The sequence below is a fragment of the Mustela putorius genome, unplaced genomic scaffold (assembly GCF_011764305.1).
Source record: "Mustela putorius furo isolate JIRA1106 unplaced genomic scaffold, ASM1176430v1.1 tig00003853_pilon_pilon_pilon, whole genome shotgun sequence".
Lineage (NCBI taxonomy): Eukaryota > Metazoa > Chordata > Mammalia > Carnivora > Mustelidae > Mustela > Mustela putorius.
Genome location: NW_025422005.1, coordinates 82,127,036 through 82,154,986, shown reverse-complemented (window position 1 = coordinate 82,154,986; position 27,951 = coordinate 82,127,036). Strand labels below are relative to the sequence as shown.

Below are 27,951 nucleotides of genomic sequence, written 5' to 3'. Positions count from 1 at the left end.
CAAAGTAAAATTTCTTAAAAAGCACTAAACTTTCTTATACTAATTTGCAGAAAGCAAAATCTATGGCAGCCTTGATGTTTTGGAAGTTGGCACTACACCTGGTCTCTGGGACCTCCATATACCAGTGAGAAACTACACACAAATGAGCCTATTTGACTTGGACATGAATGAATGGTAGAAGCTTAGAGAGGGCAGTCACTGGTATCATGTGTGAGTTGCTTTCGATTTAAAGAAAAAATATTGGCAAGAGATTTCCTTCTTTTCCATTGACTGCTCTAACTAACACACAAAGAAAATCCTGTAGGAATCTTTATGTTAAATTGAGAACTCCTCCTTAGGACTAATTAGAAAAGATTATCACATTATACTCATAGCTCTGTTAGCCATAGAAAGGCAATATAATTTAAATAAGGCAAATGTGGTCAATCACTGCCCAAAAAAAACTACAGAAAATATCAGGATGCTAGATGTTTACCCAGGCTGTGTTCTGTTCAGCACCAAGGGGTTTTCAAATACTATAATTATTATTGCTATTATTATTATTATAATCACTGGAACTATTTGAAAATATCACAATTTAAACTTAATTATTTTATTTCCCTTTGGATAAAGAATATTCTAAATGGGGAAAAAAAGTCTCCTCTGGTTTATATTTAAAAGAAGATAGATCAAAAAGTTCCAGGAATGATTTCTTTTGAATAACATTTATAGAACTCTTGGATGGAATCAGAGTGCTCAGTTGGTAAGACTCAGGGAATCTGGATAGTGGTTCGGCATTTCATTGAGCTTGCCACCATGAGGAATCTACTAGAGCCAGAGGTCAATTGTTTCAACATTTAATGACTTTTTATAACCTTCAATAATATAAGTTTAGGATTTAGTGCCCTTGGTATAGAAGCGAAGTGTGGAAACAGTGATACTCTGACAAGAGTGATGTCATGTGGACATGCGTTTACCACCTTATGAGATGTTCTCTGAACCCCATATTATCTGAACTTTGACATCACATATAATCCCTAACACCCTCATCTGCCCCAAGAAAAGGTTATTTAATAAGAGGATATTTCAAACAAGCATTATCTATTCTACATTAAAAGGGCTTGCCTATGTGATAAATGTTGAGGATCTGTTTTATACTCATTGATTTGATGTTTTCTAACAAGATAGCATCATCTATTTTATGGTAAAATAGATACAATATATTCTGTCCCTTCATCATATTATTTCATATTACTGAAATCATTACATATTGTAATTTAGGAAAGCATTGAGGTATAGGAATGAAGTATAGAGTTATAGTTTAATTGTATATAAATAATTTGGCATTCATAACATTGCTTCCATTTGCTCAACTTCCTGACATAATTATAGTAAATTGAGAATGGAAGTAACAATCTTAGATATTTCCACATAAATATGTTCTGCTAATATAAATTTTCAGGGACAGTTTGGCTGAATTGGAGTGTGGGTTAAGTTTCACTTACGTACCCTGCTAACATCTCTAAAGAACTAGAGAACTCATTTTCCTGGGACGTTATGCAACCTGGCAGGTGGAGGCCAATGTTTCAAAACAAGTGTGATTTTTCACCGAAGTATTTGCTAGGTCAGAGATCAGGATGACCTTGGAGTGCTGTAGTTTTCCAAGCCTCTATCAGCTAGATAAATGGGCTTTATTTTGTAGGAGAGAGAGAGAGAGAGAGAAGAAAGGGTGTTTCTGCAGTCTTAGAAAAGAGACCCAGCAATTCCAGGTTATAGGCGGACACAGAACATTTGGAATTTAGTGGTGTTTATCACCAGCTTCATGTGTCAGTAAAAGTGAAGATCAAAGGTTCTAGAAGAGGAGAAGGACAAAAGTGAAGAGGGAATAATTGTGGGATAATGAATAGTATGAGGGCATATTCGTGTTAACTTGAAACCACTTAGCATTTTTCCATTACACCCAGGTATCTTTCTAAATGAACTTTGTAAAGTACAGTTGAATAACCTTGAGATTTAAAGCTCCATGATGTGATTTTGAATACTGATGGAGTTTGTTTAAGCCCTGTGATATTTCCTCTGCTTTTCATTTCTATTTTTGCCTCCTTCATGCAAAATAAAATTTATTTTCTGTACGGAGAAATCAATATTTTTACCATTTTGTTTTTCAATTACTCCAGTAAATTGCAATCAACATTAGTTACAGTCTTTAAAGAGATGTAGTAAGAATTTGAACACAATAAAATAGAGATACAGATTAGAACTTTGGCAAAGTACCTTTGCTATTGACAAAAGCATTTGTCAGGGACTATGGCTGTGTCTATATTGTGCTAAAAACCTGATGAAGAGGAAAAAAAGCATCAATAGGTTTTACCTTCTGTCTATACGAACCAAACAAATGGTCTAATAGCTACCATTTTAAGTGAATGGATTTAGTTTACCATTGTGAACTTTATTCCATTTAGAAATATATTTAATTAACATCTGTGTATTTTTTAAAATTTTATTTTTTTTCAGTGTTCCAAGATTCATTGTTTATGCACCACACCCAGTGCTCCATGCAGTATAGGTCCTCCTTAATACCCACCACCAGATTCACCCAACCCCTTCTCCCCCCAAAACCCTGTTTGTTTCTCAGTGTTCACAGTCTCTCATGGTTTGTCTCCCTCTCCAATTTCCCCCAACTCACTTCTCTCCTTCTCCCAATGTCTGTATATTTAATATGTATATATTTGGCCAAAGTATTGCACTCTTTAATTCTTTTTAATAATTAATGGAATCTGATACCTAATGAGTCTCAAATAAATGAAGACATTGTTACAGTATATAAGAACAATTTCAAAACACACATTTGTGTGTTGATAATACTTATGTATTAATATCCCCACATTTTTCTCTTCTGTGAGCTAACACACTTTCTTATTTGTGCATTTACCTTTTAGAAACTACCAAGTTTTGGACCTTATCTGGAGCAGCGCAAGGAAATCATAGCAGAGAACAAGATTAGACAGAAAGAACAAAATGCAGCTTTGCCACCATTTGAGAGGAAGCATTTTATCCCCAAAAAGCCTATACCTACCATCAAGGTAAAAATTAAGTTATATAAATATATATATATACTATATTGCTGTGTAAATATACAATATAACTCAATATAGATTAACTATTTATTTACTGGGTAAGTATATAATTTATTTTGTTTAAAAATATAATAAAAGTTAAAAAAAATCTGTATGGTGATAAGGATTAGCCTCTTTTATTTGCATATTTTATACTTTTTAGAATATAGTCAAGTATGTGTTTCATGGAAATTTCTGTATGTATTAAATGGGCCAGGAAATATTAAGGTGAATTCTTTGTCTTCTCGTAGTCATTTTAAAGTTATATTCATATACAATTAAATCCAAGAGATATGTTAGTCATATAATACAACTAAATGATTAATATCCAACAGCATCAATTTGAACAAACTCTGTATGATTGAGTCTCTAGAAAGCCTTATGAATTGGGGAATCAGGAGACTTTGATTTGCTGGGTAATAGCAAGAATTATCATGAAGATGGAATGGTGGATGTGTTATATTTCTTGATTTTTTTCTTGCATTTTTTATTTTGAAAGAGTGGCAGATTCACATACAGTTAAGAAATAATACAGAAAGGTCTTGTGAACCCTTTACTCAGTTTCCCCAGTGTAACTTCTTCCAAATATCACAACCAGAATAATGACACCGATACAATATACTGATCTTATTCAGATTTTTAATTTTTTTTATTTTTGTGCACATATCTGTATATGCGCATACATTTGTGTTTACTTCTGTGCAATCCCACCACACGTGTAGGTTTTTTTCTACCACCACAGTTGAGATACAAGACTTCCATCACTACAAAGATCCTTGGGTTGCCCTGTCATAACCACACCTACCTCCTTCCTGCCCACCTTCCCCAAAATAGAATTGTCTTAATGAGAGAAAAGGGAGGTGTTATAGGACTTCTAGAACTCCATTATCCCTGAAATCACCATCACTTAATATGGTTTCAGTTACCGAAACTTACTCTTCCCTATTTAATGACAATCTACTCCTGCATTTCCATTTTCTGTTTGAAGCATCAGCTGAAAATCTTGCTCTTAAGACCTCTCAGGGGAACCCCTCAGAAATTCATCTTTATCGGTCACCTGGGAACTAGAACCTTCAAAATTCCCTCTGCCTGTGAGAGAAAAAAAGATGTGTCCTATGTCAAAAACAGTGGGGTTTACACTTGCTGTTGCAAAATTTAAGTGATTCAGACTTCTGAAAGGAAATATAGAAGTAGTTGAACACAAATTCTACCAGTATTTCAATACCATAATTCTAAATAAAGTGAACACTTGGGACTTTTAACAGCATAATAGCCCCGAATACCATCTTCCCAGCATTATTTGTTACCAGAAGAATGAACTAGACACTGATGATAAAGAGAAGACCAGATCCTTCAGCTCTTCACAAGCCCTGTGTTTGGCTATAATTATTATATGATTTGAGGTTAAGTGAGCATTGTCCCACTTCCATGCCTCTTCTAAATTAACTTGAATTAAATGTAAGATCTTATCTTTTCCTGACATGTAAAAAATAGAAAGAAAGCTATTATTTATATTTGAAAGAAAAGTGCAAGGTGATTATAAAAGCATTTGACCTTTTCTAGTCTTCTGTTCCTTCAGGGAATATATTGATAACCTAGAAGCAAGACAAAAACAGAACAAAGAAAAAGCCTACTAGAGTTGAATTCAAGCTGGTCAGTCACTAATCCAAGTAAAATATCAAACTCAGCAGAATTAAATAAACCAAAGAAATGTGAAGTCAAGGAAAGTAAGTAAACATTTTTTTTAAAGTATCAAGGATGGATAAGTCTTATTAAAAAAAAAAAATAGTGCAAATTAGGGACACCTGAGTGGCTCAGTCAGTTAAGTATCCGACTCTTGATCTTGGCTTAGATCGTGATCTCAGGTTTGTGGGACTGACCCCTGCATCAGGCTCTGCATTTAGCTAGGAGTCTGCTTCTCCCTCTCCCTCTCCTTCTCCCAGAAAGAATGAAAGAAAGAAAGGAAAATATAAGAAAGGAAGGAGAGAAAGTCTTTTAAAAGAATGCAAACTTACATTCCTCTCCTCAGCCTCCTCATTTAAGGTTATCCAAATTAAAGTATCCCTGGTGTTACATTGCATGAGCCTCATGACATTGTAGATACCATCTTCCCAGCACCAAAAACAATAATAGTGCTGATATACTAAAGGACTTCTATGGTAGATTTTCCCAGTGTCTAGTGGATTTTCCACTCCTTTGGCTTCTCTCCAGGATGTCATACCCATTCTATCTGTTGTCATTTCTAGGGAGATGGTATGCCCTGTCAAAAAACGTAATGGTAGCTGGTAATTGTGGGTTGAATTTTTTGTTTGTTTGACTGTTTTCTGCTTATTTGTTTTCTTCGGGTTAGCATTTTCACTTATAAATAGTTATAAGAACAACTTTTAATTATTAGTGCAATAATGGTTATAAATGCAACTATGTCTTTGGAAAATGAGGAATTACATTTGTTAAAAGAATGACTGCTCACTTTATCTTGCTTTCTATAATGCTTTCTATAGGGTAGGGGGAGCATATGTTTTAGAGGAAGAAAGAAAATATAGAGATCTCTTCCTGTCTCCTCAGAGAACCCCAGTTTCAGATGACTCCTGATTTCTAGATCCATGATGTGTGTGTGTGCATGTATGATTGCATTTGTTAAAAGATTTTATTTATTTATTTGACAGACAGAGATCACAAGTAGGCAGAGAGGCAGGAAGAGAGAGAGGGAGAAGCAGGCTCCCTGCTGAGCAGAGAGCCCCATGCAGGGCTTGAACCCAGGACCCTGAGATCATGACCTGAGCCAAAGGCAGAGACTTTAACCCACTAAGCCACCCAGGTGCCCCATATGATTGCATTTTTAATTAGATCAGTTATTCTCTAATAGACCCACATTTATTCACATTCTTACCAGAGTAGGAAAGAAAGAAAGAGTAGGAAAGAAAGTTCATCTCCTGGAAGCATGGAAATACATGGCAACGAGTACATCTAATGTGCCTCTGCTGTTCCAAGTGCTATCCATGTTTTATCTCATGTGATCTTCACAATACCTGGGATAGGTACTATCTTTATATTCATTTTCCAGATGAGAAAACTAAGTAAAAGTGAAGATTAAATAATTTAATTAGTCACATAGTCATCAGTGGTAGAATGAGGGATGGAAATGAAATTGGGAATTGCTGACTTAAGAGATTCAAAAGATTGACTCACAATAGGAGCTATAAAAATTTGGATCCATTCTAGAAAGTGTATGAAATACATCTAGAGATAGGCCATGGAAGATGAAGACATCAACATGGAATACAAGAACATTTAATAAGGGAATTTTAACACATGGGTTTTGTCTCAGTTGTACTACTAATCACTTGATTTGGGGCAAATATCAAGTAAGAAACCTGTAAAATGAGACTACTGGGCAAAGTTAAATACTTCTCTCCAACATTCCATAGTTTCATTTGTTTTTTTCCTAATGTTAAAAGTGCAAAGATTAGTGTAAAAATTACCCATGATCTTATGCAACCACTATAAAAACTTAGATTTATAAAATTCTAGTCATTTTTATATCTAAATATCATATATTAAAATAAACCTAGAATATTCTTACATTTGCTACATAAAAACTTCACAATAATTTATATATCACTTTTATATCAAAATAATGGTTTCATAGGATTTTATAATATGAATTTATTATTAACTTTTTAAAAGTAACTTATTAGAGCCTGGAGGGCACTGTGCTGCTCCCAGAGAGAAGGCAGGCAAACAACACAGAGGCAGACAGTGTGGAAACAGTGATCTGAAAAATGCCTGGGACACACAGTGGGGGAGACTATTTGCTTTCCTCAGAGTGCTTCCCTGAGAGCAAGCACAGAGACCCCTCTCTGAGGACAAAGGAGCTAGCTGGTGCCATGGTCTTCCACACCCCCTTAGCATGAACACAGAACGACCTGCAGTAAACAGCACAGGTCCAATGCTGGCTGCCTACCCTGCTTGTACCAGGTCCCATACCCCTGTGCTCTGGCAGTACTGCCCATGTTGGTCAAGTTTGCCTCAGTCTCAGCATGGCAGGCCCCTTCCCCAGAAGACAAGCAGAAATTCCTATCCATACCCAAACAGAGAATTCTGCTGGGCTTCACTTCTAATGGAAGTAGTATCAGATCTCATTTAACAAGTAGAATAGGGACACCTGGATGGCTCAGTGGATTAAAGCCTCTGCCTTCGGCTCAGGTCATGATCTCAGGGTCCTGGGATTGAGCCCTGCATCGGGCTCTCAGCTCAGCAGGTAGCCTGCTTTCCTCCCTCTCTCTCTGCCTGCCTTTCTGCCTACTTGTGATGTCTGTCAAATAAATAAATAAAATCTTTTTAAAAAAAAAACAAAAAACAAGCAGAACAGAGCACACCTAGTTATAACTCCCCAACTCTGGCCAAGGACCAAACACTGCCCACTGCAGCAAGGGAAGGCTCTGCAGAAGACTGGCCTAAAGAATAGAGCACCCAAAACACAGCAGCAGAGTGCACACAGCACAACACCAGAGACACTTCCTGGAGCACCAGGCCCTGGACACCATATGACCTCTTCTTCATAAAGCCATTACTCTCAGGAGCAGGAAACATAATGGGCTTTTCCAACACAGAGAAAAGGACAGAAACTTAGACAAAATGCCAAGATGGAGGAATTCATCCCAAATGAAACACCTAGAGAAGGTAATGGCCAGAGACCTAGTTGAAACAGATATAATATGCCTGGTGGAGATTTAAAGCAAAAAATCACAAAGATACTTGCTGGGCTTGAGAAAAGAATGAAAGACTTCAGGGACACCCTTACTGCAGAGGTAAAAGAGTTAAAAAAAAAAATCAGAAATGAAAAATGCAATAACTGAGATTTAAAACAGACTGAATTCAATGAACACAAAGATGGAAGAAAGAGGGAAATGAATAGGTGATATAGAAGATAAACTAATGAAGCTGAACAGAGGAGAGAAAGAATAATTATGGAAAATGAGAATAAACTTGGGGAACTCAGTGACTCCATGGACTGTAATAAGATTTGTATAATAGGAGTCCCAGAAAAAGGAGAGAGAGAAAAGGGGTTAGAAAATTTATTTGAAAAAATGATGGCTGAAAAGTTTGCTCACCAGGGGGAAGAAACAGATGTCTCGATCTAGGAGGCACAGAGAGCACCCATCAAGATCAACAAAAGCAGACCAACGCCAAGACATATTGTAATTCAATTTGAAAATATAGCAATAAAAAAAAAAATCTTGAAAGAAGGAAGACAGAAGAAAAGAAGTTCCTAACTTACAAGGGAAGACAAAGTTAGCAGCAGATCTCTCCAAAGTAACTTGACAGACCAGAAGAAAGTGCCATGACATATTCAATGTGCTGAATGGGAGAAATCTGCAGCTATGCATACTCTATCTAGTAAGGCTATTATTTAGAAAAGAAGGAGAGATAAAGTTTCCCAGACAAACAAAAACCTAAAGAAGTTCATGACAACTAAGCCACCCCTGCAAGAAATATTAAAGGGAATTCTTGGAGTGCAAAGGAGAGACCAAAAGTGACAAAGACAAGAAAGGAACAAACAAAATCTCCAGAACCAGTGACAAAACAAACAATAAAATAGCACTAAATGCATATCTGTAATTAATTACTCTGGATGTAAATGGACTAAATACTCTAATCAAAAGACATAGGGTGTCAGAATAGATTTAAAAAAAAAAACACAAAAATAAGACCCATCTATATGCTGCCTATAAGAGATTCATTTTAAACCTAAAAACACCTACAGATTGAAAGTGAGAGGTGGAGAAATATTTACTATGCAAATGAATGTCAAAAGAAAGCCAGAGTAGCCATACTTATATCAAACTAGATTTTAAACCAAAGACTGTTAACAAGAGATGAAGAAGAGCAGTATATCATTTTAAAAAGGGCATATCCAAGAAGGTCTTTTAAGTATGTATGCTCCCAACATAGGAGCACCCAAGTATATAAAGCAATGAATAACAAACATAAAGAAACTCATTGGTAATAATACAGCAATAGTAGGGGACTTAAACACTCCACTTATAGCAATGGAAAGATTATCTAAGCAGAAAATCAACAAGGAAACAGTGGCTTTGAATAACACATTGGGTCAGATGGACTTAACAGATATACTCAGAACATTTCACTGTAAAGCAAAATAAACAAAAATACAGATTCAGAGGGGCACATACACCACAATATTTATAGCAGCATTAACAATAGCCAAATTATGGAAATAGCCCAATGTCCACTGACTGATGAATGTATAAAGAAGAAGTGGCATATATATATATATATATAACGAAATATTACTCAGCCATCACAAAAGGAGGAAATTTTGCCATTTTCAATGGTATGGATGGACCTAGAGAATATTATGCTAAGCAACATAAGTCAGTCAGAGAAAGGCAAATACCATATGATTTTACTCATATGTGGAATTTAAGAAACAAAACAAATGAATGTGAGAGGGAAACAGAGAGAGGAAAACCAAGAAACAGTTTCTTAACTATAGAGAACAAACTGATGAGGGGAGGTGGGCGGGGAGTATGGGTTAAGTCGGTGATGAGGATTGAGGAGGGCAGTTATTGTGATGAGAAGTACTGGGGTTTGTATGCACGTGTTAAATCACTATATTCTACAGCTAAAACTAACATTATACTGTGTGTTAACTAATTGAAATTTAAATAAAAACATGGAGAAAGAAATAAGTAACCCATTGCTAAACCTTTACGTTGTTTCCAGAATTGTATACAAATAAGGCTATTATAATTATCATTGTATCAAAATCTTTGCATAGAGGTCTTATTGTTTTCTCAAGAGAAATCAGAGGTGAAATTTTAGGTCTTTTAATACATATTGCCAAATTTCTCTGCAGGAAGAGTGTGAAAATTTACATGCCACCAAAAAATACAGGAAGTCTCTGCCTACTTGTGATCTCTGTCTGTCAAATAAATAAATAAAATCTTAAAAAAAAAAAATACAGGAAGGCCCATTTCTTAGGCACCCATCAAAAATGAATTTATGTTTAATTTTAACCAATGTAATAGTCAAAAAAGTGTTTCATTTCTTTTCTTTAATTTTGAATGTTTAAATAGTAGTGAGATTGGCATGTTTTTATAAATTTTTGGACCATTTCTTCTTTTGTGAATTTACTACTCATTCTTTAGACCAGTTTTCTGTTGGAATCTTTATCTTTGCTCATATTTTTTATAAACTTTTTATATATTGCCATTTGTCTCATAATTTGTATTGTAGTGTTTTTATACATATGTAGAGCAGCTTTAACTTTATGTAGTTATATCAGGCAAAAGTGTATCTTGTGATTTCTCTCTTTATATACTTAGTTTAGCTTTATTCCAGTGTAAGATCATAAATATTCACCCCATCTCATTCTTTTAGAATTTTAGTATTTACATTTGACTAATCTAAACTTTTTGTTGCTTTAAAGTATCAAGTATGGTTATAGACTTCCCCCCCAAATAGACAATCATCCCAAGATCTCAATATCTGCACTTCCATGTGGCCCCTCATCTTTCAAATTGTGACTCAGTGACAAAATGTATCTTAAATTGCATGACTTGCTTTACATTCAAGTTTTTTAACTCTCATAACTGGCTAAACGATAATGATGTCGATATTCATCTCTCTGTTTCCTAATTTCTATATCATCTCCTTTTACAATTAATCTAGACTTTTCTTACATGTCATCTCAACTATTCTCTATCACATTCTCTTTTCTATGCTTCAGATGTTTGCAGGCCACTATCTTCTGGATACCTCCAGTCTAAAAAAGGAGCACAAGGGCCATCATACTTAAAACTAAATTGATTATCATTCCAACCAAACTGCTCTCCACCCTGAGTTGTGCGTCTTAGTGAACATTGAGGACCACTCTCTTTCCTAAGCCAGAAACCTGAAATTCAGCCTAGATTCTATTCTATTGCTCATCCCACTCGTGAATGGGATCAGGGTACATTCACCAATGTCTGTCATTTTTATCTCTCATGTCTCCCTCCTCCTCTGTCCTCTCCTTCCAAGGAGACCTTAATACAGTTCTTTATATATTCTTTCACGGAATTTTGAAATATTCTACCACTCCCACCTTCTTTTGTCATTGTTGCCTAATACATTCTCCAACAATTATGGAAAATTCTTTCAAAAATGCAAATCTGATTTTTTTAACCCCTTCCTTAAGATTCCCACATCTTAAGGTAAACTCCTCAGCTAACATTCACACCCTTCATATTTTAGCTTGTCTTGGCCTGAGCAGCTTCAATGGAATGGTAAATTGAAGAATTAATGCAGGTTGAGAAAATAAGAACAAGGTTAATGGAATACTCTTTTCTAGACTTGAACTTGATCAGAAGGAAAGTGACAGGAAGATAAAAATCAGGTAGAGCGAAGGGTTGGTTTGTTTATATGTTAGGATAATCAAGGCTTGCATGAGCTTGTCTCCTCTGAGAAAATAGCTAAAGCTATCAGAAAGAGTGTGATTATGGAACCTATATCTGTGGCAAGTAGGTTGAGGATGGAGTTCAGATAATACATTAAGTAATCTGGCATTAGGGAAAGGACATCTCTTATGATTTTCTACCTACTGCGTGCCATGCCATATGCATTTAATGAAACTGAATTTGGGCTTACTAGTATCATTTTAGTAAGTAGCCATGTTTAAAGAAAGCAACCATAAGAAGCCTTCATCTATTTTCTTTCACTGAAATACATAGTGAAGTTCATAAGATTTTAACAGATTACCTATATGGAGGATGAGTTTCCTGCATTAAGCATGGAACTGCTCTGTCCCACTGCCTAGGTTCAAATTATGGCACTACCATTTTGTAGCTGCATGAACTTTCCTCAGTTAACTTACCTGTGAGACAGGGAAAATAAAAGTCTTCCTCATGGGGTTATAAATTAGGCAAGTATGAAATGCTTTTAGCCAGCATCAAATATATCCTAAATAAATATTACCTACTATTAGTTATTATGTCAAGAATGGACAGGTTGAAGGAGATAATAGGTTAAGGTGACTCTCCATTCCCATTTTCTTCAATAAAATTAACTCAAGAATGAAAGTAAGAGTACATAAAGCTCTGGAGGCCAATCAAGTTGGAAGTTTTGAAGAAGCCCATATATTTTCCAGGAAATCTTTCTTGCATACGTACCATGAGACAAGCAATGTGGTAAGAATTGGGCATCTATAGTATAATAAATAAAGGAGACACAGCCTCTGTCCTCATGAAGTAGAAACAGACTCGAGAAAGAAACATATTAAGCAAAGTATTACACTAATAATATAAAATCATATTTGTGATACAAACTATATGGAAAAATACAGGATGTATGCAGTCTCTTTCATAGGAAGACCTTAATTTAAACCAAAAAAGCAAAGAAGGTCTTCTCTGAGGAACTGGAATTAAGGGAGCCCTATGATCTGGAATGTTTCAGGAGATCCAAAATATGGTCCTGGATTTGGTGGGTGGCCATGGTTATGGAGACAGAGGAAGGGATGAAATTGATGGAGTCATGTTAATTCTCCTTTTAGAACTTGGTGATTCTCATTAGACATTGAGGGACAAGGACCAGTAAGGAGTTAAGAATAAGGAGACCAAAAACAATTAGGTTTTCTATGGTCCCACTAAGTGAAATAAAGAAAAGATAATGAGCCAGGATTTGCTCTTTGTGTTTTTAGATTGAATGCCCTTTTTTGATGTAGGATGAAAATGTAAATTTGAGCATGTTGAAATTAAAGAACTCAACCAAATTAGGGACCCATGCTGGAGGATATAAAGGACACTTTGACTACCTACTACATGCTAGACCTAAGATAGAAGCTTCACATCTATTTATAATTTTTACTTAGCCTAATACCCTACATGGGAGAAGGAAGTTCTGGGGAAGCAGTGAGAAGAACCAAGGGAGGAAAAATAGGAGAATAACCAGAAGGAAATGATAATGTGGAGGAAGGAAGTCTTAATGTAGAAGTGTCCACAGGTCTGAAAGCTGCTCATCTTGGCAACGACACCTTGTATTGTTTCCTTTTCTCTTTCACATGTAACCACTGAGATTCCAACCTCTAGTGGGCAAACATTGTCATATTCACCCTACGTTCACTTTGTCATTCATCCAGCAATCATGAGTGTACACCCACCATGTTCCAACACTGATGTAGTCAGTAGGAATTCAGTAGTGAACAAAACAAAAACCCTGCTCTATTGACTCTTACATGTTAGTAAGGAGAAAGAGACAAACAAGTAAACAAGTGAATGCATACCATGTCAGATGGTCTCAGTGCTGGGAAGAAAATATAGCAGGATTAGGAGAATAGGAATTGCTAGGGAGGTTGGTCAGGAGAGGCCTGCCTGATTAAATGGCATTTGAGTAAACACTTTAAAGAATAGAGGGAATGAATGATATGGATAGATACTTTGGGGGACTGCATCCCATTCAGAAGCAACAGAAAGTGCAGAAAACCTGTAATAGGAAAGTTTTTGGCAGGAAACCATTGAAGGAAGAAAGACATGATCTGATGTAATTTTTCAGAGGATCCTACTGGCTGTAATGTTGATATAAGATCCTACACAGGCAAGGACAGAAGCAGAGAGACTGGTTAGAAGGCTGTGGTAACAACCCAGGCAAGAGATTGGGAGAAGGGAGAATAAATACAAGATAATGTCAGAAGGCCTCGACGCCATTGTTTCGAGTGAAATGATGTGTGTGAAAGTATTGTACACAGCATAGTTCTGTTCCAGGGTGAGGGGCCATGGGTTTTGTTATTTTCATACAAGTCCCCCATCCCTTGGCCCATTATTTCAGACCCCGTCTGGATGGCGTGGCTGTGTGGTTGTTCAGGCCTCACTGAAATGAATAGCTGCATGCCCTTTAAGGGCCATCTCTGTGAGTGTGAATCAGACATTGCTTCTCATGCTTTTTGTTTTCCCCCACCACACATACCACACATACCCAGGCACGCCATGTGCTGCCCTCTGTTGCTTTCATTGCTTTTATGTTTTCCCTATGGTGTTTCTTCTGTTCTCGGCATACGATTTTTCCTTCTTCCCTTTTTCATGGAGGGCCTGGATTGTCTGTTTTCATGCTTAATATTTTCTCTGTCCACCCATCTGTTTATTTGAGCTTGTTTCTTCCCCCCTGTCTGCTGGCCTCTTTATAGATTCCTTTGTTCGATAGTTTAAACTCCATGCCACTGCTTTGTTTATCCTCTCAGCTAGCGTAGTATATTATTCCCCATCTGCTACGGAAAGAGCCCCAGTGCCCCACAAAGTTAACTAAGCCCTTCTTGTCTGAACAAGTTTTTCAGTCATGCATTCAAGTTTCTAATCTACCCCATCTTCCCTGGTTAGGAGTGTGACAATATTATTTCTAAGCAAGCTATGCTCAATAGATCTCATCTTTTGTTCTTTTTTCCTTCAAATGCCTCAGATAAGATTTAATGGTCTGTTGCCTCGAAGGTAGGCAGTTTCAATATCAGTCCATCAGTAAGTATTTATTGAGTATTTGCTATGTGACCAGAGCGTGCTAAGGACCGGGTTTAGATCCAAAGATCTAAACCGTCAAAGGCACAGGAATTTTCTCGATCTCGGTGGAGATACAGCACTAAAATGTATTTACTATGCACTCACTGCAATCCAGGAACTGTGCTAGAAACTAGGAATACAACATGAATTTTAAAAAGAAAGACATCTATCCTTATGGAGCTCATAGTCTAGCAAGGGAGAAAGACACATGTTAAAAATTATTTACAGTTCAATCAAATATGTACAAAATGCTCTGGGAACACAGAGGAGTGAAAGGGATTAGTTCTGCCTTGGGTAATTGTGGAAAGCTTCACAGAGATGGTGATATTTAACATGGAGTTTAATAAATTAGTGTTAATTAAGCAGAGAATTAATAATAAAAGCTAATATTTATTGAGTACTTATGAGGTTTCAGGCACGGTTCTACATGCTTGTGAATTGACTCATTTAATTCTCACAGTAACCCTATCAGGTACCTTATTTTTCCTATTTTACTGATTAAGGAATTGATAAGCAGGTTAAATAACTTGCCCAAAGTCACACAGCTAAGAAGACATCAAAACTAAGATTTGATTCCAAAGTCCGGCTCTAGAACCTGGGCCCTGCACTATCTTCTGCATATCTCACAAAAGAAAATGAAAAAGAAGGAAGACAGTATTTCAAGCAAATCAGTATGTTTGAAAAGCATAGTTTTTATACATGCTGGGAAAGAAATGCAGCCATGAGACCTTAAATCTAATACACCATCCATGGATATCAACCAGGTAGTAGGGTCTGACTGGTAAACCCATCTTTTCTCAGTAGGAACTTATAGAAAGGACCCAACTGAGAGGCAATAATGAGGAAGATAATCCAGTTTTCTTCATCAGTCTTAATGATATAAAAGGGCAAAGGGAAGTACTGATTAAGGTGTTGGCCATGTGAGCTAGAGCATCGAGTGGTTATTCCCAGTGTTAAACTAGGACTACAGGGTCCTGCATGCTATCCCTGCCCCCTTGGAAGCTAAAAATAGCCTCAAGGCCCTCAGTCCTGTATCAGGGATGGTCTGAGGCCCTCAGGTCAACTTGGCACCCAGCTGATTTCCTTTTCAGCAAGCCCACATCTTGACTTCCATTTCATAGTGTACATATATATGTATGCATGTATGTGTGTGTATATGTGTGTGTGTGTGTGTGTATGTGTGTGTGTGTATATACATATATCCCTTTTATGTAGCTGCCAATTTTATGAAAGAAACAGAAATGAAAGGATTCTGAGGAAGAAAACAGTAATCAGAAATAGTGGTAGAAGATTGAGATAAAGGAAGAAAAAGAGGGCTGTCCTCCTACAGTAGGTGTAGAGGTCTCCTTCTGCAAGATGAACCAGGACTTTCTGAAGACGCCCCTGACATTCCACAGGTTCACTTGTGCTAGAGAAAAGAAACTGAATAGGAGACAGTTTTGTCTCCTCACTGAGAACTGAAGTGACAGTGTGCACATTTGGCCCGGCTAAATGAGAAACGTGCTTTATTCCCAGGCAGCATATAACAGAGATTTGAGAGTCTGCCAAGACTTATAAAGTCCCCCGAATGCTTCCCACTTCTGTTGATATATATGAGAATGAATTCTCATTCTCTTTATGAAGCCAGGAATGTATCTCTAACGTCTTTGAATTTCTGGGTAGGAAAATGAATGGTTTAGGGGCACTAGTGATGTTTTCATCTCTTCTTCCTGCTGCTTCGAGTAAGAGATGGACTGCATCTCATAAGACTGGCAAGACAGTGTTGGCAGGAGACCAGTCAGCCTGATCGAGTGGTTTATTATTTCAATTGAATTGTGAGAGAAAGGAGAAAAGTACTCAGATAAAACTGTAAGACCATATTAGATACTACAGAGCATAAAAGAGATGGCACAGAAAGAAAAATAGTGGAGGACTATCCCAGCAATTTTCAGAAGATACCAGAGAAATGGGCTGGGGCTACATTAACATTCTCAGTTGTCTTCTATACCAACAAACAGTGATGAAAAAAATATTAAACTGAACTTTAAAAGAAATGAACAGAATTTGGTAAATATCATCTCTTACATCTTACGGGGATGTGTTGTGATGTGATTCCTGCCTGGAATACGGCCATGGAAAGGTGTATCTTCTTTGGAATAAACAGGTCTAATGGAAGGGCTCGGGGAGGAGCAGTATATGTCAAAAAGATGTACACATGCACGGAAATCACACACCTGAAGGTGAAGCATGGAGGAAGCAGCTGCAGCAGAGTGAAATGAATGAAATACAGAAATGTTACCCTGGGACTATGTCACAGACCTCATAACCAGATGGTTAATAGGGACAGGCAAGATAGAGGAGTGATGTAAGCCTTTACAGACTGCAGATGAAAATCCCACTCCACTAAAGGCAAAACATCTGAAAAATTATTGAATTGCCTTGTTGTAAACTTAGTCTCACAGAAGAGAGTGAAGCAACGAGGGGTCTGGCTGCATTGGCTTGTTTCTGGCTCCTTATAAAAATCTGTTTGGGAAAAGTGGCAGCTTAAAGCATCTTAAAGGAAAGTAACATTCCATATCATCTGTGAGTTCACGAGGTCACAGAAAGGAACTCTGAGCTTGGATGTACAAGTATCCTCTACCTTTAGTAAATCTCATTTCAGGAAGTTCAGACAAAACAATAGAAAACAATCCCATAGTCAGTGACTCTGACCTGAAGACAGATCACGAAGAAAGAGAAGCAGGGTGCCTGGAAGGCTCAATCAGTTGAGTGTCTGCCTTTGGTCAGGTCATGATCTCAGGGTCTAGGATCAAGTCCCACATCATGCTCTCTGCTCAGTGGAGAATCTGCTTCTACCTCTCACTCTCTCTCTCTGTGTTCTCTCTCTCGAAAATAAATAAAAGGTCTTTTAGAAAAGAAGAATGAGAAGCTGTCAAATAGAAATTTGATAACCTAATCACTCCGTTTCCCAAGGAGTAAGAAAAGGGTCAGCAGTCAATGGTCATATTAGAAAATAAAGACAACATTACCAATGATGATCAGAAAAGAGCGGTATCAGGGATTAAGAATGTTTGAGAAGTTCCAAAGCCTCAAATTATCTGAATTTGGAAAAAAATATTAGGGAAAATGAAAATGTATTTTGTCTGTTAAAAGTTAACAAAAAAAGAAGAAAAAAGGAAAAGGAAATACACCGACTACTTAGGGCAGATGGTATATTGTTAACTTATAATTCGTGAGAACTGTTCAATATCTATTATCTTTCTAGCATCCATAGAGAATGCTCTTATAACTGAAAAGGGTAGGGAAAACATATTTGAGAGTTGAAGCCCAAGATAGGTAAGGATATAGTAGAAACATATCACATCAGCTTCACTGAATTTAAATCCATATTGCCGGGGCACCTGGGTGGCTCAGTGGGTTAAGGCCTCTGCCTTCAGCTCAGGTCATGATCTCGGGGTCCTGGGATCGAGCCCCGCATCGGGCTCTCTGCTCAGCGGGGAGCCTGCTTCCTCTTCTCTCTCTCTGCCTGCCTCTCTGCCTACTTGTGATCTGTCTGTCAAATAAATAAATAAAATCTTAAAAAAAAAAAATGCTTCCTCTTATATCCGTAGAGCCTGGCAAGAACTTGCCCCTTTAAAGTCTGAGCTACCTACTTTAAGAGAATGTAATAATCAGAGCACAAAACTGTGCTGAGCCAACCATAGTCATACCCAGACCTCATCTGTCTCTCCCACTTGTGAGTCCCTCCCATTCTTCTCTCCCTCACTTCAGTTCCCAGATTTTCTCTTGCTTCCTTCCCATCTTTTGGTTTACTTGTTTCTCTCACCTTCCCTGCCAATCTACTACTTTATTTCCAGGCTGGTGCTTTGTCTCTGCCCTCCCTTTCAGCATATTCATGCTGAGTCCTCAGTTATCATAGTTCTACTAAATGTAAACTCCAGATTTCCTTTTCTCACTGTACAGACCCCCTCCCTGCCTCCTAGCACAGAGGATATCAAAAATAAATTATATTCTGTATTTTTGAAAGTATCTTTGTATGATATTGCTGTATCACACTGCTGAAAAATAAATGTTGCCTCGGGTTCTTTAGAAAAGGACCTTTTTGGTAGAAGAGAGCTGCAAGCCTGAGGTCTGACCCCAGTGAAATTCCCAAGACCTTTGACTTGAGAGCATTAATGAAGAAAGATGTTATTAAGAATCAGCATAAATTGGGTGGCTCAGTGGGTTAAAGCCTCTGCCTTCAGCTCAGGTCATGATCCCAGAACCCTGGGATCGAGGCCCGCATCGGGCTCTCCGCTCGGCAGGGAGCCTGCTTCCTCCTCTCTCTCTCTCTCTCTCTCTGCCTGCCTCTCTGCCCATTTGTTATCTCTGTCAAATAAATAAAATCTTAAAAAAAAAAAAAAGAATCAGCATAATTTAGTGAGAACTAAGCAAATGATCTCATTTCCTATTTTGATAGGTTTATTAGGAAAGTAGTGAACTTGGAGCAAAAGATAAAATGTGTGACAAATTGGTAATGGTACAAATAAGGATAAATAATAGATAAATAGATAAATAGCTATGTCCAAATAATTTAAATATTGGATCCCTTTCACCCACAAGTCACAGGGATTGCCCACAGCACACTGTCCTTGGTCCTGGCCTTTGACTAGCACTTTTATTGACCGGTTTAGAGAAAGTACACTGATCAGATGTGTAGAAGACTTCAAGCTAGGAAGAACAGTTAACGTGCCAGACAATAGTCACAAGTTGAAAATACTTCAATCACCAATTAAAAAAAAAAAAGGCCAAAACTAATAAATTCATACTAAGCATAATAAATTATAATACAACAGGGATGGGGCTGGGGGCCCCCAAGTTCCTCACTCTTTGGTCCTAAACTTCATATTAAACAGAAATATTGACTGATCCAGTTTTTAAAAAGTATTTTTGATCATCCCAAAGATATAATTAACTGACGAATATGTAACTCTTGGATTCTGTGGTCCTTTGCGATGATAATTTTGAGGAACATTTATATTTAAATCAGATGTGTCTCTTTAAAGACTTTAGCATCACTTTCTCCATACACATGCACAAATGAACATTTCCAGTAATCAAGGATGGCTATAATCAGGGTGTATATCCACACCCTCCTTGGAAGAATGTAGGCTCCCTAATATCCACAAATATGTGTCCAAGAAGGACTAGACCAGCCATCTGTCCTTTACTGATTATATGTGTCTTTCAGTGAACTCCAAATTCCAGATGACTTCTCAGGGGTATTCATAAGCCTATAGTACTAAGTGGAAGCTTTGGGTTTTAAACAAATGTCCACGTTTTTAGGCACAGAAAATAGTAATTCATTTTCTCTGATACTCTTTCCTAAAATAATTTAAAATGGTTACCATTCTTTTAACCTTTTCCAGATTAAAAAACTATACTATCTTAAGAACTACGATAACTTTTTAACACCATGTCCTAATAAGTTTTAGAGGCTAAGAGCACCTTGTTTTATTTAGTTTCTACATTAAACAATAATATTTTAATAAATAACAACAGAAAATCTCTAATACAGAGCAGAAGGCATATTTAATATACACAGAATGTGAACTTGCCTCTTACAATAAAATGTCTTGAAATATACATTGTGTCTTTTGAATAAGCCTTGATGACTGTCTAGGGAGTTTCTTGTTTAATCATTATCTGAATATTTTCTGGTGATTTCAGTCAAGCCATGATCTGATTCAACAAAACAACTGCTTTAACTGATTGATTTCCTGGATTGAAAAAATTATTTTTTATCACATATAAATAGCTTTATAGCTACCTCATGGACTTATCTTAAAATATTATTAGAGATATTAAGCATGTCTAGATACTTTGACTGTGATTATTTTGTATTTAAAGAAGGGCTCGAATATTTTTATAATTCTCATATTAATAAAACTGTTCAGTAAATCAACAAGTAGCTATTAGCCCATACAACTCTGTGCCTAATATTACACTATTTAGTACATGAATAAATGAATGTATGTTTACTTTAACAAATATTTGAGCACCCATTATGTTTCAGTGATCTGCAGGAGCAAGATATGCCACAGGAGACACAAAGATAAATAAAGCCTGCTAGGAAACTGCATATAGGAAGCTAAAGATAGAAAATATCTACAACTTGAAGTAGAGAAATAACAGATGAGTCAGCACAGCAGTGCTTATGACCATAGAATTTGAAATCAGGTGGCACTGACTGAATCCCTGCTTCATCATTTACTTAATTTTGTACCTTAAATCTCATTCACCTCCTCATGTGTTGAGGTTTAAGTAAGACAACACTTTAAAATCATGGCATTGGTCTAATACATAGTAAGAACTCTAAAGCTGTTTGTTATCATTGCTCCCGCATAATAGATAAAATACTATATAGGTCACTGGGGGAATAGAAGAGAAAATGGGGAGGGGAGAAAAACAGGTGGGGGGAAATTGAAGAAATGAAGAAGATAAAGAGACAAAGAGATCACATCTTCAATCTGGTTAGGAAAGGTGGTAGAAGAATTGAGGCCATCTTCATGAAGCAGTGGCATGTGAGATGTCTTTGAAGGATGGGAAGGACATAAGTGGACATAAGAAGGAAGGGTATTCTGGACAGAGCATTCAACATAAATTTAGGCATCCGAGGACTCAGCTGACAGGTGTAGTTCATTGTGGAGCATGTGTTCAGTCTAACCGAAGCACATGGTATTTGGAAGTGACCAAAAAAATATATTGTTAGAGAGCCTTAAATGTGAGATAATATGTAATTTAACAGATTTTTGAGTAAGGTAGCAAGAAATTTAGTCTGTCCTATACAGCCTAGATTAGGATGACAACATTACTTAGGTTGGAGTGGGGAAAGAAAGAATATGAGAATGAGACTTATCATGTGGGCTCTTAACTGCATTAGAAGTAATGGGAAGCTAATTAGTCATGGTTACAGACTGTAGTAGACATGTAGTAGACACAGAGGATTCAAAAGATATTGCAGATCCAGAACTCACAGGACTTGACCATAGACAGGTGAAATGCTGGAGGAGGGAGAAGTTGGAGTAGACTCAAGCTCAGAAATGTCAAGCTTCAGTGATTGGAAAATCCCTACTCTTGTTCACAAGAAGAAGGAAATCAGAAAGAAGACCCAGTTTTGTGATGTTGATGATAAGTTTAGTGAGTGGAGAATTCAAGGTACCAATGTCTAGTGACAGTGTTCTTCATGCAGCTGACAAATGTAGATCTTGAGATCATGAGAGTGATTTGGAACAGAGATATTAATTTGGATATCAAGTGCCCACCTACAGACTATAGTATGGTTGAATCTCTATCACCAACACATGGAAAAGAAAATTGTGAAGACAGTCTTGTAAAGTTTCTATCTTCTTACTCCTTGAGAGATGCACAAATAAACATAAACTTTGTTTCAGTCTGAAAGCTCCAAGTCTCAGCATACTGTCATTTAGAGTTTAAATAGAGAAAAAAATAAAAAGGGGGTAATGAAGGTCATAAAAAGAAGAGAAGAAAATAAAATGCTGAAGAAAATACAGGAAGATAGCGTTAAGCAAGAGTCAAACCTCCTTGAATGCAGACCTTGAATTCAAACAAAAAATTCTCTTGTTAAAAGTTAAAAACAAAAGCAGACAATCTTAACAGCATACTAATTTGACAAACATTGTTACATCCTTCTGTTTTTGTTTTATGCAACAAAGTATTTCTTATTGTTGATGAAACATCTTCTGTGCTTCACATATTAAACACACTTCCAATTAATATGAAGAACAAAGCAATGTGTAAGTGCATGAAAACTCTTCAGGGGTGAATGAAGAAAATCCTAGTTCTTTAAAAGAAACAGAGCATCTTCTTCTAGATATTAGGTGAACCTAATTAATTAACATAAATTAGAATTTTTAAGTAATGAAAAATACTCTTCAACACATGACAGGTGGGCATGCTATCAAAGCACTTTTTTGAAATGAAAATCTAGAATCCAAATGCAGTGATAAAATGCATATCATTTGTGTTTTTATTCCCCTCATTCCTGGCAATCTAAAGTTTTCTAGTTTAAGTGTATCACCCTTTGTCAGTTTTTATTACTTTTGCATCCTTCAAAGTTCAAAATTGGGGGGAAAAAAAAAAGGAAGCCACGATCACTGAAAAGGTTTCATTTCTTCATCCACAGAAACAGCTTTAGATCATCTAGTGGAGAACCTATGGAATACAGTCAATTAGGTCTTGCGTTTCTAAGCTGGAAATAGACACACACACGTGCGCGCACACACACACAATTTGCCCATCTTTCAGAAGACAAAATTTCAAGCTACAATTATGAAAAGTAGATCTATGAGAACTATACTCCTGGAAACTTCCTGAGTTACATAATGCAACATTATATTTAAAAAAAAAAAAAACAAAACAGAGAAATCTAGACTGATCCTAATTATTACCATGACAATGTTTTACAACAAACCCTGTCAGTCATTCAGTGCCTACCTTGTAGGATGTCATTGGAAAAGCGCTGCAGTACCTTGGAGCCTTCGGTGAACTGAGCAACCTAGAGCAAGTCGTGGCCATGATCGATGAAGAAATGTGTATCAACTGTGGCAAATGCTACATGACCTGTAACGACTCTGGCTACCAGGTAAGGATTCTGCGGTAAGTGGGATGCTGTGAGGCATGTTTCTTCTGGCTTTCGTAGCAGAAAGAATCTTGTGTTGCTGAGGGCACGATGGCGACCGGACGTGCCCAGTATTGCCCCTCAGCAGGGGCTTATCTGTTCTCTCATTCTCTAAGCATGGGAATTTTTTTTCGAAGGAGAGCCATAACTTGTCCTAACTGTGCCACTATCCAGTGAATGGTGTTATTTTAATATCACTGTATCACCCAGAACACTGGAGGGAGAAATCCAACCAGAAAGAGAAATCCACCCAATTATGGATGTTAGGAAGCATTAGGCTTTAATACAGAGAGGAGGGAGGAGAACTACCACGTCTTGCTATGACCCTGAAAGGACTTGAGTCTTTCTACAGCAAGAGAATTCTCTTCCATTCAGTTATTGACTGGGCTTCTACTACAGTAAGAAAGAAAAAAGCACCTTCCTACCAGGGAAAGTGTTGGGACCCAGAATTCCTTTGTGACTGGAGAAGCCAGCACGTTGTATTCTTTATCACATGAAGTGAGCTGTGGGTTCTTCCCAGGGCCTCACACTTCTGCAGAGAGGCTGCCAGGGGACCACACAGAAGATGCAGGGATTCAGCTGTCTTCAGTCTCAAAACTACAGACTCATGTTATTCTCATTAAACTTTACAAGCTATGAAGAAGTAGAATAAAGCAACACCTTTTGAGACGATTAATGAAATTTTCAAGGTAGATAAAATGGCCCGTTTTTAAAAATTGAAGTTCCTTTAGCTTATGCAGCCTGAAGGAAGGTCCCATGTTGCTCGTGGTGGGATTTTGCGTATTCTTCTGACCACCTAATAGAAATATAACAGACATATTTTAACTTAAAAAAAAAAAAATCTCTTCCTCTTTGACATTAGTTCCATACCAGATTTTTTTTTACCTAGTGTGTCACTTTTTTTTTTTTTTTTTTTTTTTGTAGCTGAAAGGTGTCTCTAACAGTTATTTTGGAAATGCTAATCCCATCACACTCACTTTCGTCTTTCCTCTAATTAACCAATTTGTGATGAGTTAAGAAGTCCTGTCACTAAAATCATAGCGGCGGGACTCTAATAGCTCAAATCTTAAAAGTTATGAATCCTACCTTAGAATTCTAGCCTTAGTACAATGTCAGTGAAAAACAAAACAAACAAACCAACCAAATAAAAACCCATATTAATGAGGAAAATAACAATAATTATACATTTTAAAAGATTTAAAAAGTCCTCCTTTGACTCTTCTGTCTCAAAAAAAGATAAAAAATAGAAAACCAAATTCTTCAACTGAATATAAAATTTTATATGTCTGCAAGTTTATAAAGCATAAAATTTTTAAGATATAGGCATTATTTTATTTTCAGTTGCTTCTTGGATTTCTATTTATAAAAGGGTACATAAGGAAGAGAAATAGTTTTTACTCATTCAAACAGCCATCCAAGATGTTGTTTTATTTTTAAAAAATGGCAACAATTTATGTGGATGAAGTTTCTTATGGTTTGTCATATCTACAGTTCTTGTTCAGTTAGAATATGGTTGTTTCCTTGAAGATCAGACTTTTTGTATATTAAGCAGTCTGACATAATATAATCTAATAAAACCATCTTCATTTTTATGTGCATAAAAGAGGAAAGAATTATAGTTACAAGTAGCTTCAATTGAGAGAGGGCAACTTTTTTAACCAAAAAATTATTTTCAATTGGATTATGACATATTTTATATGACAGAGGATAAAAGTCAGAATCAAGGATTTATTTCACTGAAAATCCTCACACCTCAAAACTGGCACTAAAGCCAACTTTTTTTTTTTTTTTAACTCCTGTTTTCTTCTAATTTGAAATCCAAGCAAATACATTCATTGCCTCAGCTGACTGTGACACGTTCTCATCCTTGAGAATGAGGCACATTTGAAGAGAAAGCACCCCAGCATCCTCAGGCAGCAGACACCCCATCCTGATAGGAGGGGAAGGACCTGCGCTTTGCTCTGCTCAGAACAAAGCAAACGAGAGAGTTACTGTTCTGCAATCTTTTCTTCGGACCACACAAGAAAAATACCTTTAAGGAATTTTAAACAATGTATTTCTTTTTTTTTTTTTTTAATTTCTTTTCAGTGTAACAGAATTCATTGTTTATGCACCACACCCAGTGCTCCATGCAATAGTTTCCCTCCATAATACCCACCACCTGGCTCCCCTGACCTCCCTCCCCACGCCCCTTCAAAACCCTCAGATTGTTTTTCATAGTCCATAGTCTCTCATGGTTTTTTCTCTCTGGTTTGTTTTCTTTTCCTTTCTTTCTTTCTTTCTTTTTTTTTTTTTTCCCTCCCCTCTGGCACCTCTGGCAGCTCAACTGTTGCTCTAGCTGACCCCCAGGGCTGGGCATCCTCTGTCCTCTCGGAGTGTCTCTCTATTGCAGTGGAGGAAAACGTTCCCACTAAAATGGTGGCGTCCTTGACCTTTCTGGTCAGTGACAGCAATACCCTTTGTTTGCAGGCTATCCGGTTTGATCCCGACACCCACCTGCCCACCATTACTGACTCCTGCACCGGCTGTACTCTGTGTCTCAGCGTCTGCCCTATTATCGACTGCATCAAAATGGTTTCCAGGACAACACCTTATGAACCAAAGAGAGGCTTGCCCTTGGCTGTGAATAATCTGGTGTGTTAAGGTGATTTGTGAAACTGTTGCTATGAACTTTGAGGCCACCTACCTGTGCCGATCTTTTTAATTGTGACCATTATGTTCAGCTTTTGCTAAATTGAAACAAATAGATAATTTTTAAATTTCTAAATGAAAACTATAAATTTCTAAATAAATTTCCAAATTAAAAAAAAAAAGTCTCCTGCCAGTGACCATTCAATTAATGGTCATAAAATGGAATGATTATTTTGTGAGGATAGTTGTTAAATAACTGTGTAGCCATTAATTGGATATTCACCATTAGCTGTCCATTCTGAAAAATATTAACATTTTTGTGGCAATTAATGCAATAGTTTCCAAATTGCCCTATGCCATGCTCTGTCTTTGATTTCTAATTGTAAGTGAAATTAAGTATTTTAGAACAAAGTACCATTTAACTTACAAGAAAATGTTTCCTAGGAAACATTTTATAATTAAAAATTACATTTAATTTTAACACTGTTTCTAAGCAAATGTAATTAGCTCCATAAAGCACAAATGAAGAAAGTCAAATACTTATTTACTGTGACAGGAAAAGAAAGCCAAAGAGGGTTTGCAAAACTTTTTTAAGGCCCCTTTGTCAAAATAGCTTCTTTGTGGGAGGCTAGATACTCAAGTGGAAGTATTTGGTAATCATTCGTATCACTCGGCTGGTCCCCACTCATGCCTGAGATGAGTAGTCAAACTCTACCAATGAATCAACATGACATTCTTCTTTAAATATTTAAACTATGTTCCTAACAAAATAAGATATTAGGATGGAGCCCTGGTTAAAGCCACTCTTTTGCTGTGCACAGATCTGCTCTGTCTGCTTCTAATAGTAGCTTTCGTGATTATAGCAATTAATGTTTGAACAAAGACCAAATTATATGGCAGTGGGTCACGTGCTTCATTATTCAAGAATGAAAAATATAGTATTGGTAATATATATTAAGTGTGCAAAACTAACTTGACTACTCTTTATTTTAGTGTTTCTTTGTTTAATTTTAAAAGTAATCAAATAATAAGAAATATATATTTTCTGTTACTGCCAAATAATACTTTTATATTTCTCTCTTTTCATAATCAGCACATAGCATCACATAAATTCATTTATCTCTTTGTGGCATATTTTAATATGAATCCATAAGTAGCAAATCTTTAAGTAACAACCTGTGGTATATTTCTATGAAAAATGCAAGATCTAGACAAATAAAATGTTTGTTTATGCACTTTTAGAAATGCACATTTACCAGAAAATCTTCATGATTGAATGATATCAAATAAAATTTCATAAAGCATTTTAAACAACATGGTTTTTGGCTGCCTTTCTTGCAAGTACAACATTATGTCAACGATTTAGATTTCGGGGTGAAGTTTTGATTAATCCTATAGTGCATTCCATCCAAATGTATATATGATGCTAGTTCAGATCTAATGAGGGTAATGACAGTACAGTTATTTTAATGTTTCACTTCTAGTCCCTCTTACCCAGGTTGTCCTACTGAATTTAATTCCATTCTGCCAAAATGCGTCTTTCACTGGGCACAGGCCAGATTTCTTGCAAGGGTTCATGGGCAGAGATAAATGAGAAAATGGCAACCTACCATTAAAGTGCCATCTTCACTATAAGAAAAATCAATGTCACTTAATAGGTATTCCTTAGATAGTTGTAAAATATTAAGGACTCAAATAATAGACTCACTTTTTTGTTCCTTTCATGGTGGGGGCATTTTACCCTTTGCACTTGATAACACCTTAGAGAAGGGGTCAAGTTGTCCAGAAAATAAATTTACCAGCACCATGTGGATACCATCACAATGTATTACCCTCACCTCAATCTGATGAGGGTTTTTCATTCTGGGAGTTTTTTTAAAGTACATCCCACGCATATATGCCTGAGTCCTCTTCAAGACTCTGATTGCCAGGAAGAAATTCCCTTAACAGAGACTAAAGAAAAGAATAGTTCATGACTTTTGCATTCTTCTCTCAGAAAGAGTGAACGTAGTGCTGTGGCTCT

At 36.7% G+C, this 27,951-nt stretch overlaps 1 protein-coding gene across 1 annotated transcript in view; it reads left to right on the top strand.

The window, feature by feature from the left end:
• The window catches only part of DPYD (dihydropyrimidine dehydrogenase), an 836,293-nt gene extending 809,051 nt beyond the window's left edge, over positions 1–27,242 (top strand). Inside the window, exons 21-23 of the mRNA XM_045064888.1 lie at positions 2,919–3,062; positions 23,121–23,261; positions 25,767–27,242. Of these exons, the coding sequence (XP_044920823.1) occupies positions 2,919–3,062; positions 23,121–23,261; positions 25,767–25,940 (459 nt within the window). The 3' untranslated portion in view covers positions 25,941–27,242. The remainder of the gene's footprint in view (positions 1–2,918; positions 3,063–23,120; positions 23,262–25,766) is intronic.
• Positions 27,243–27,951: the final 709 nt, after the last annotated feature.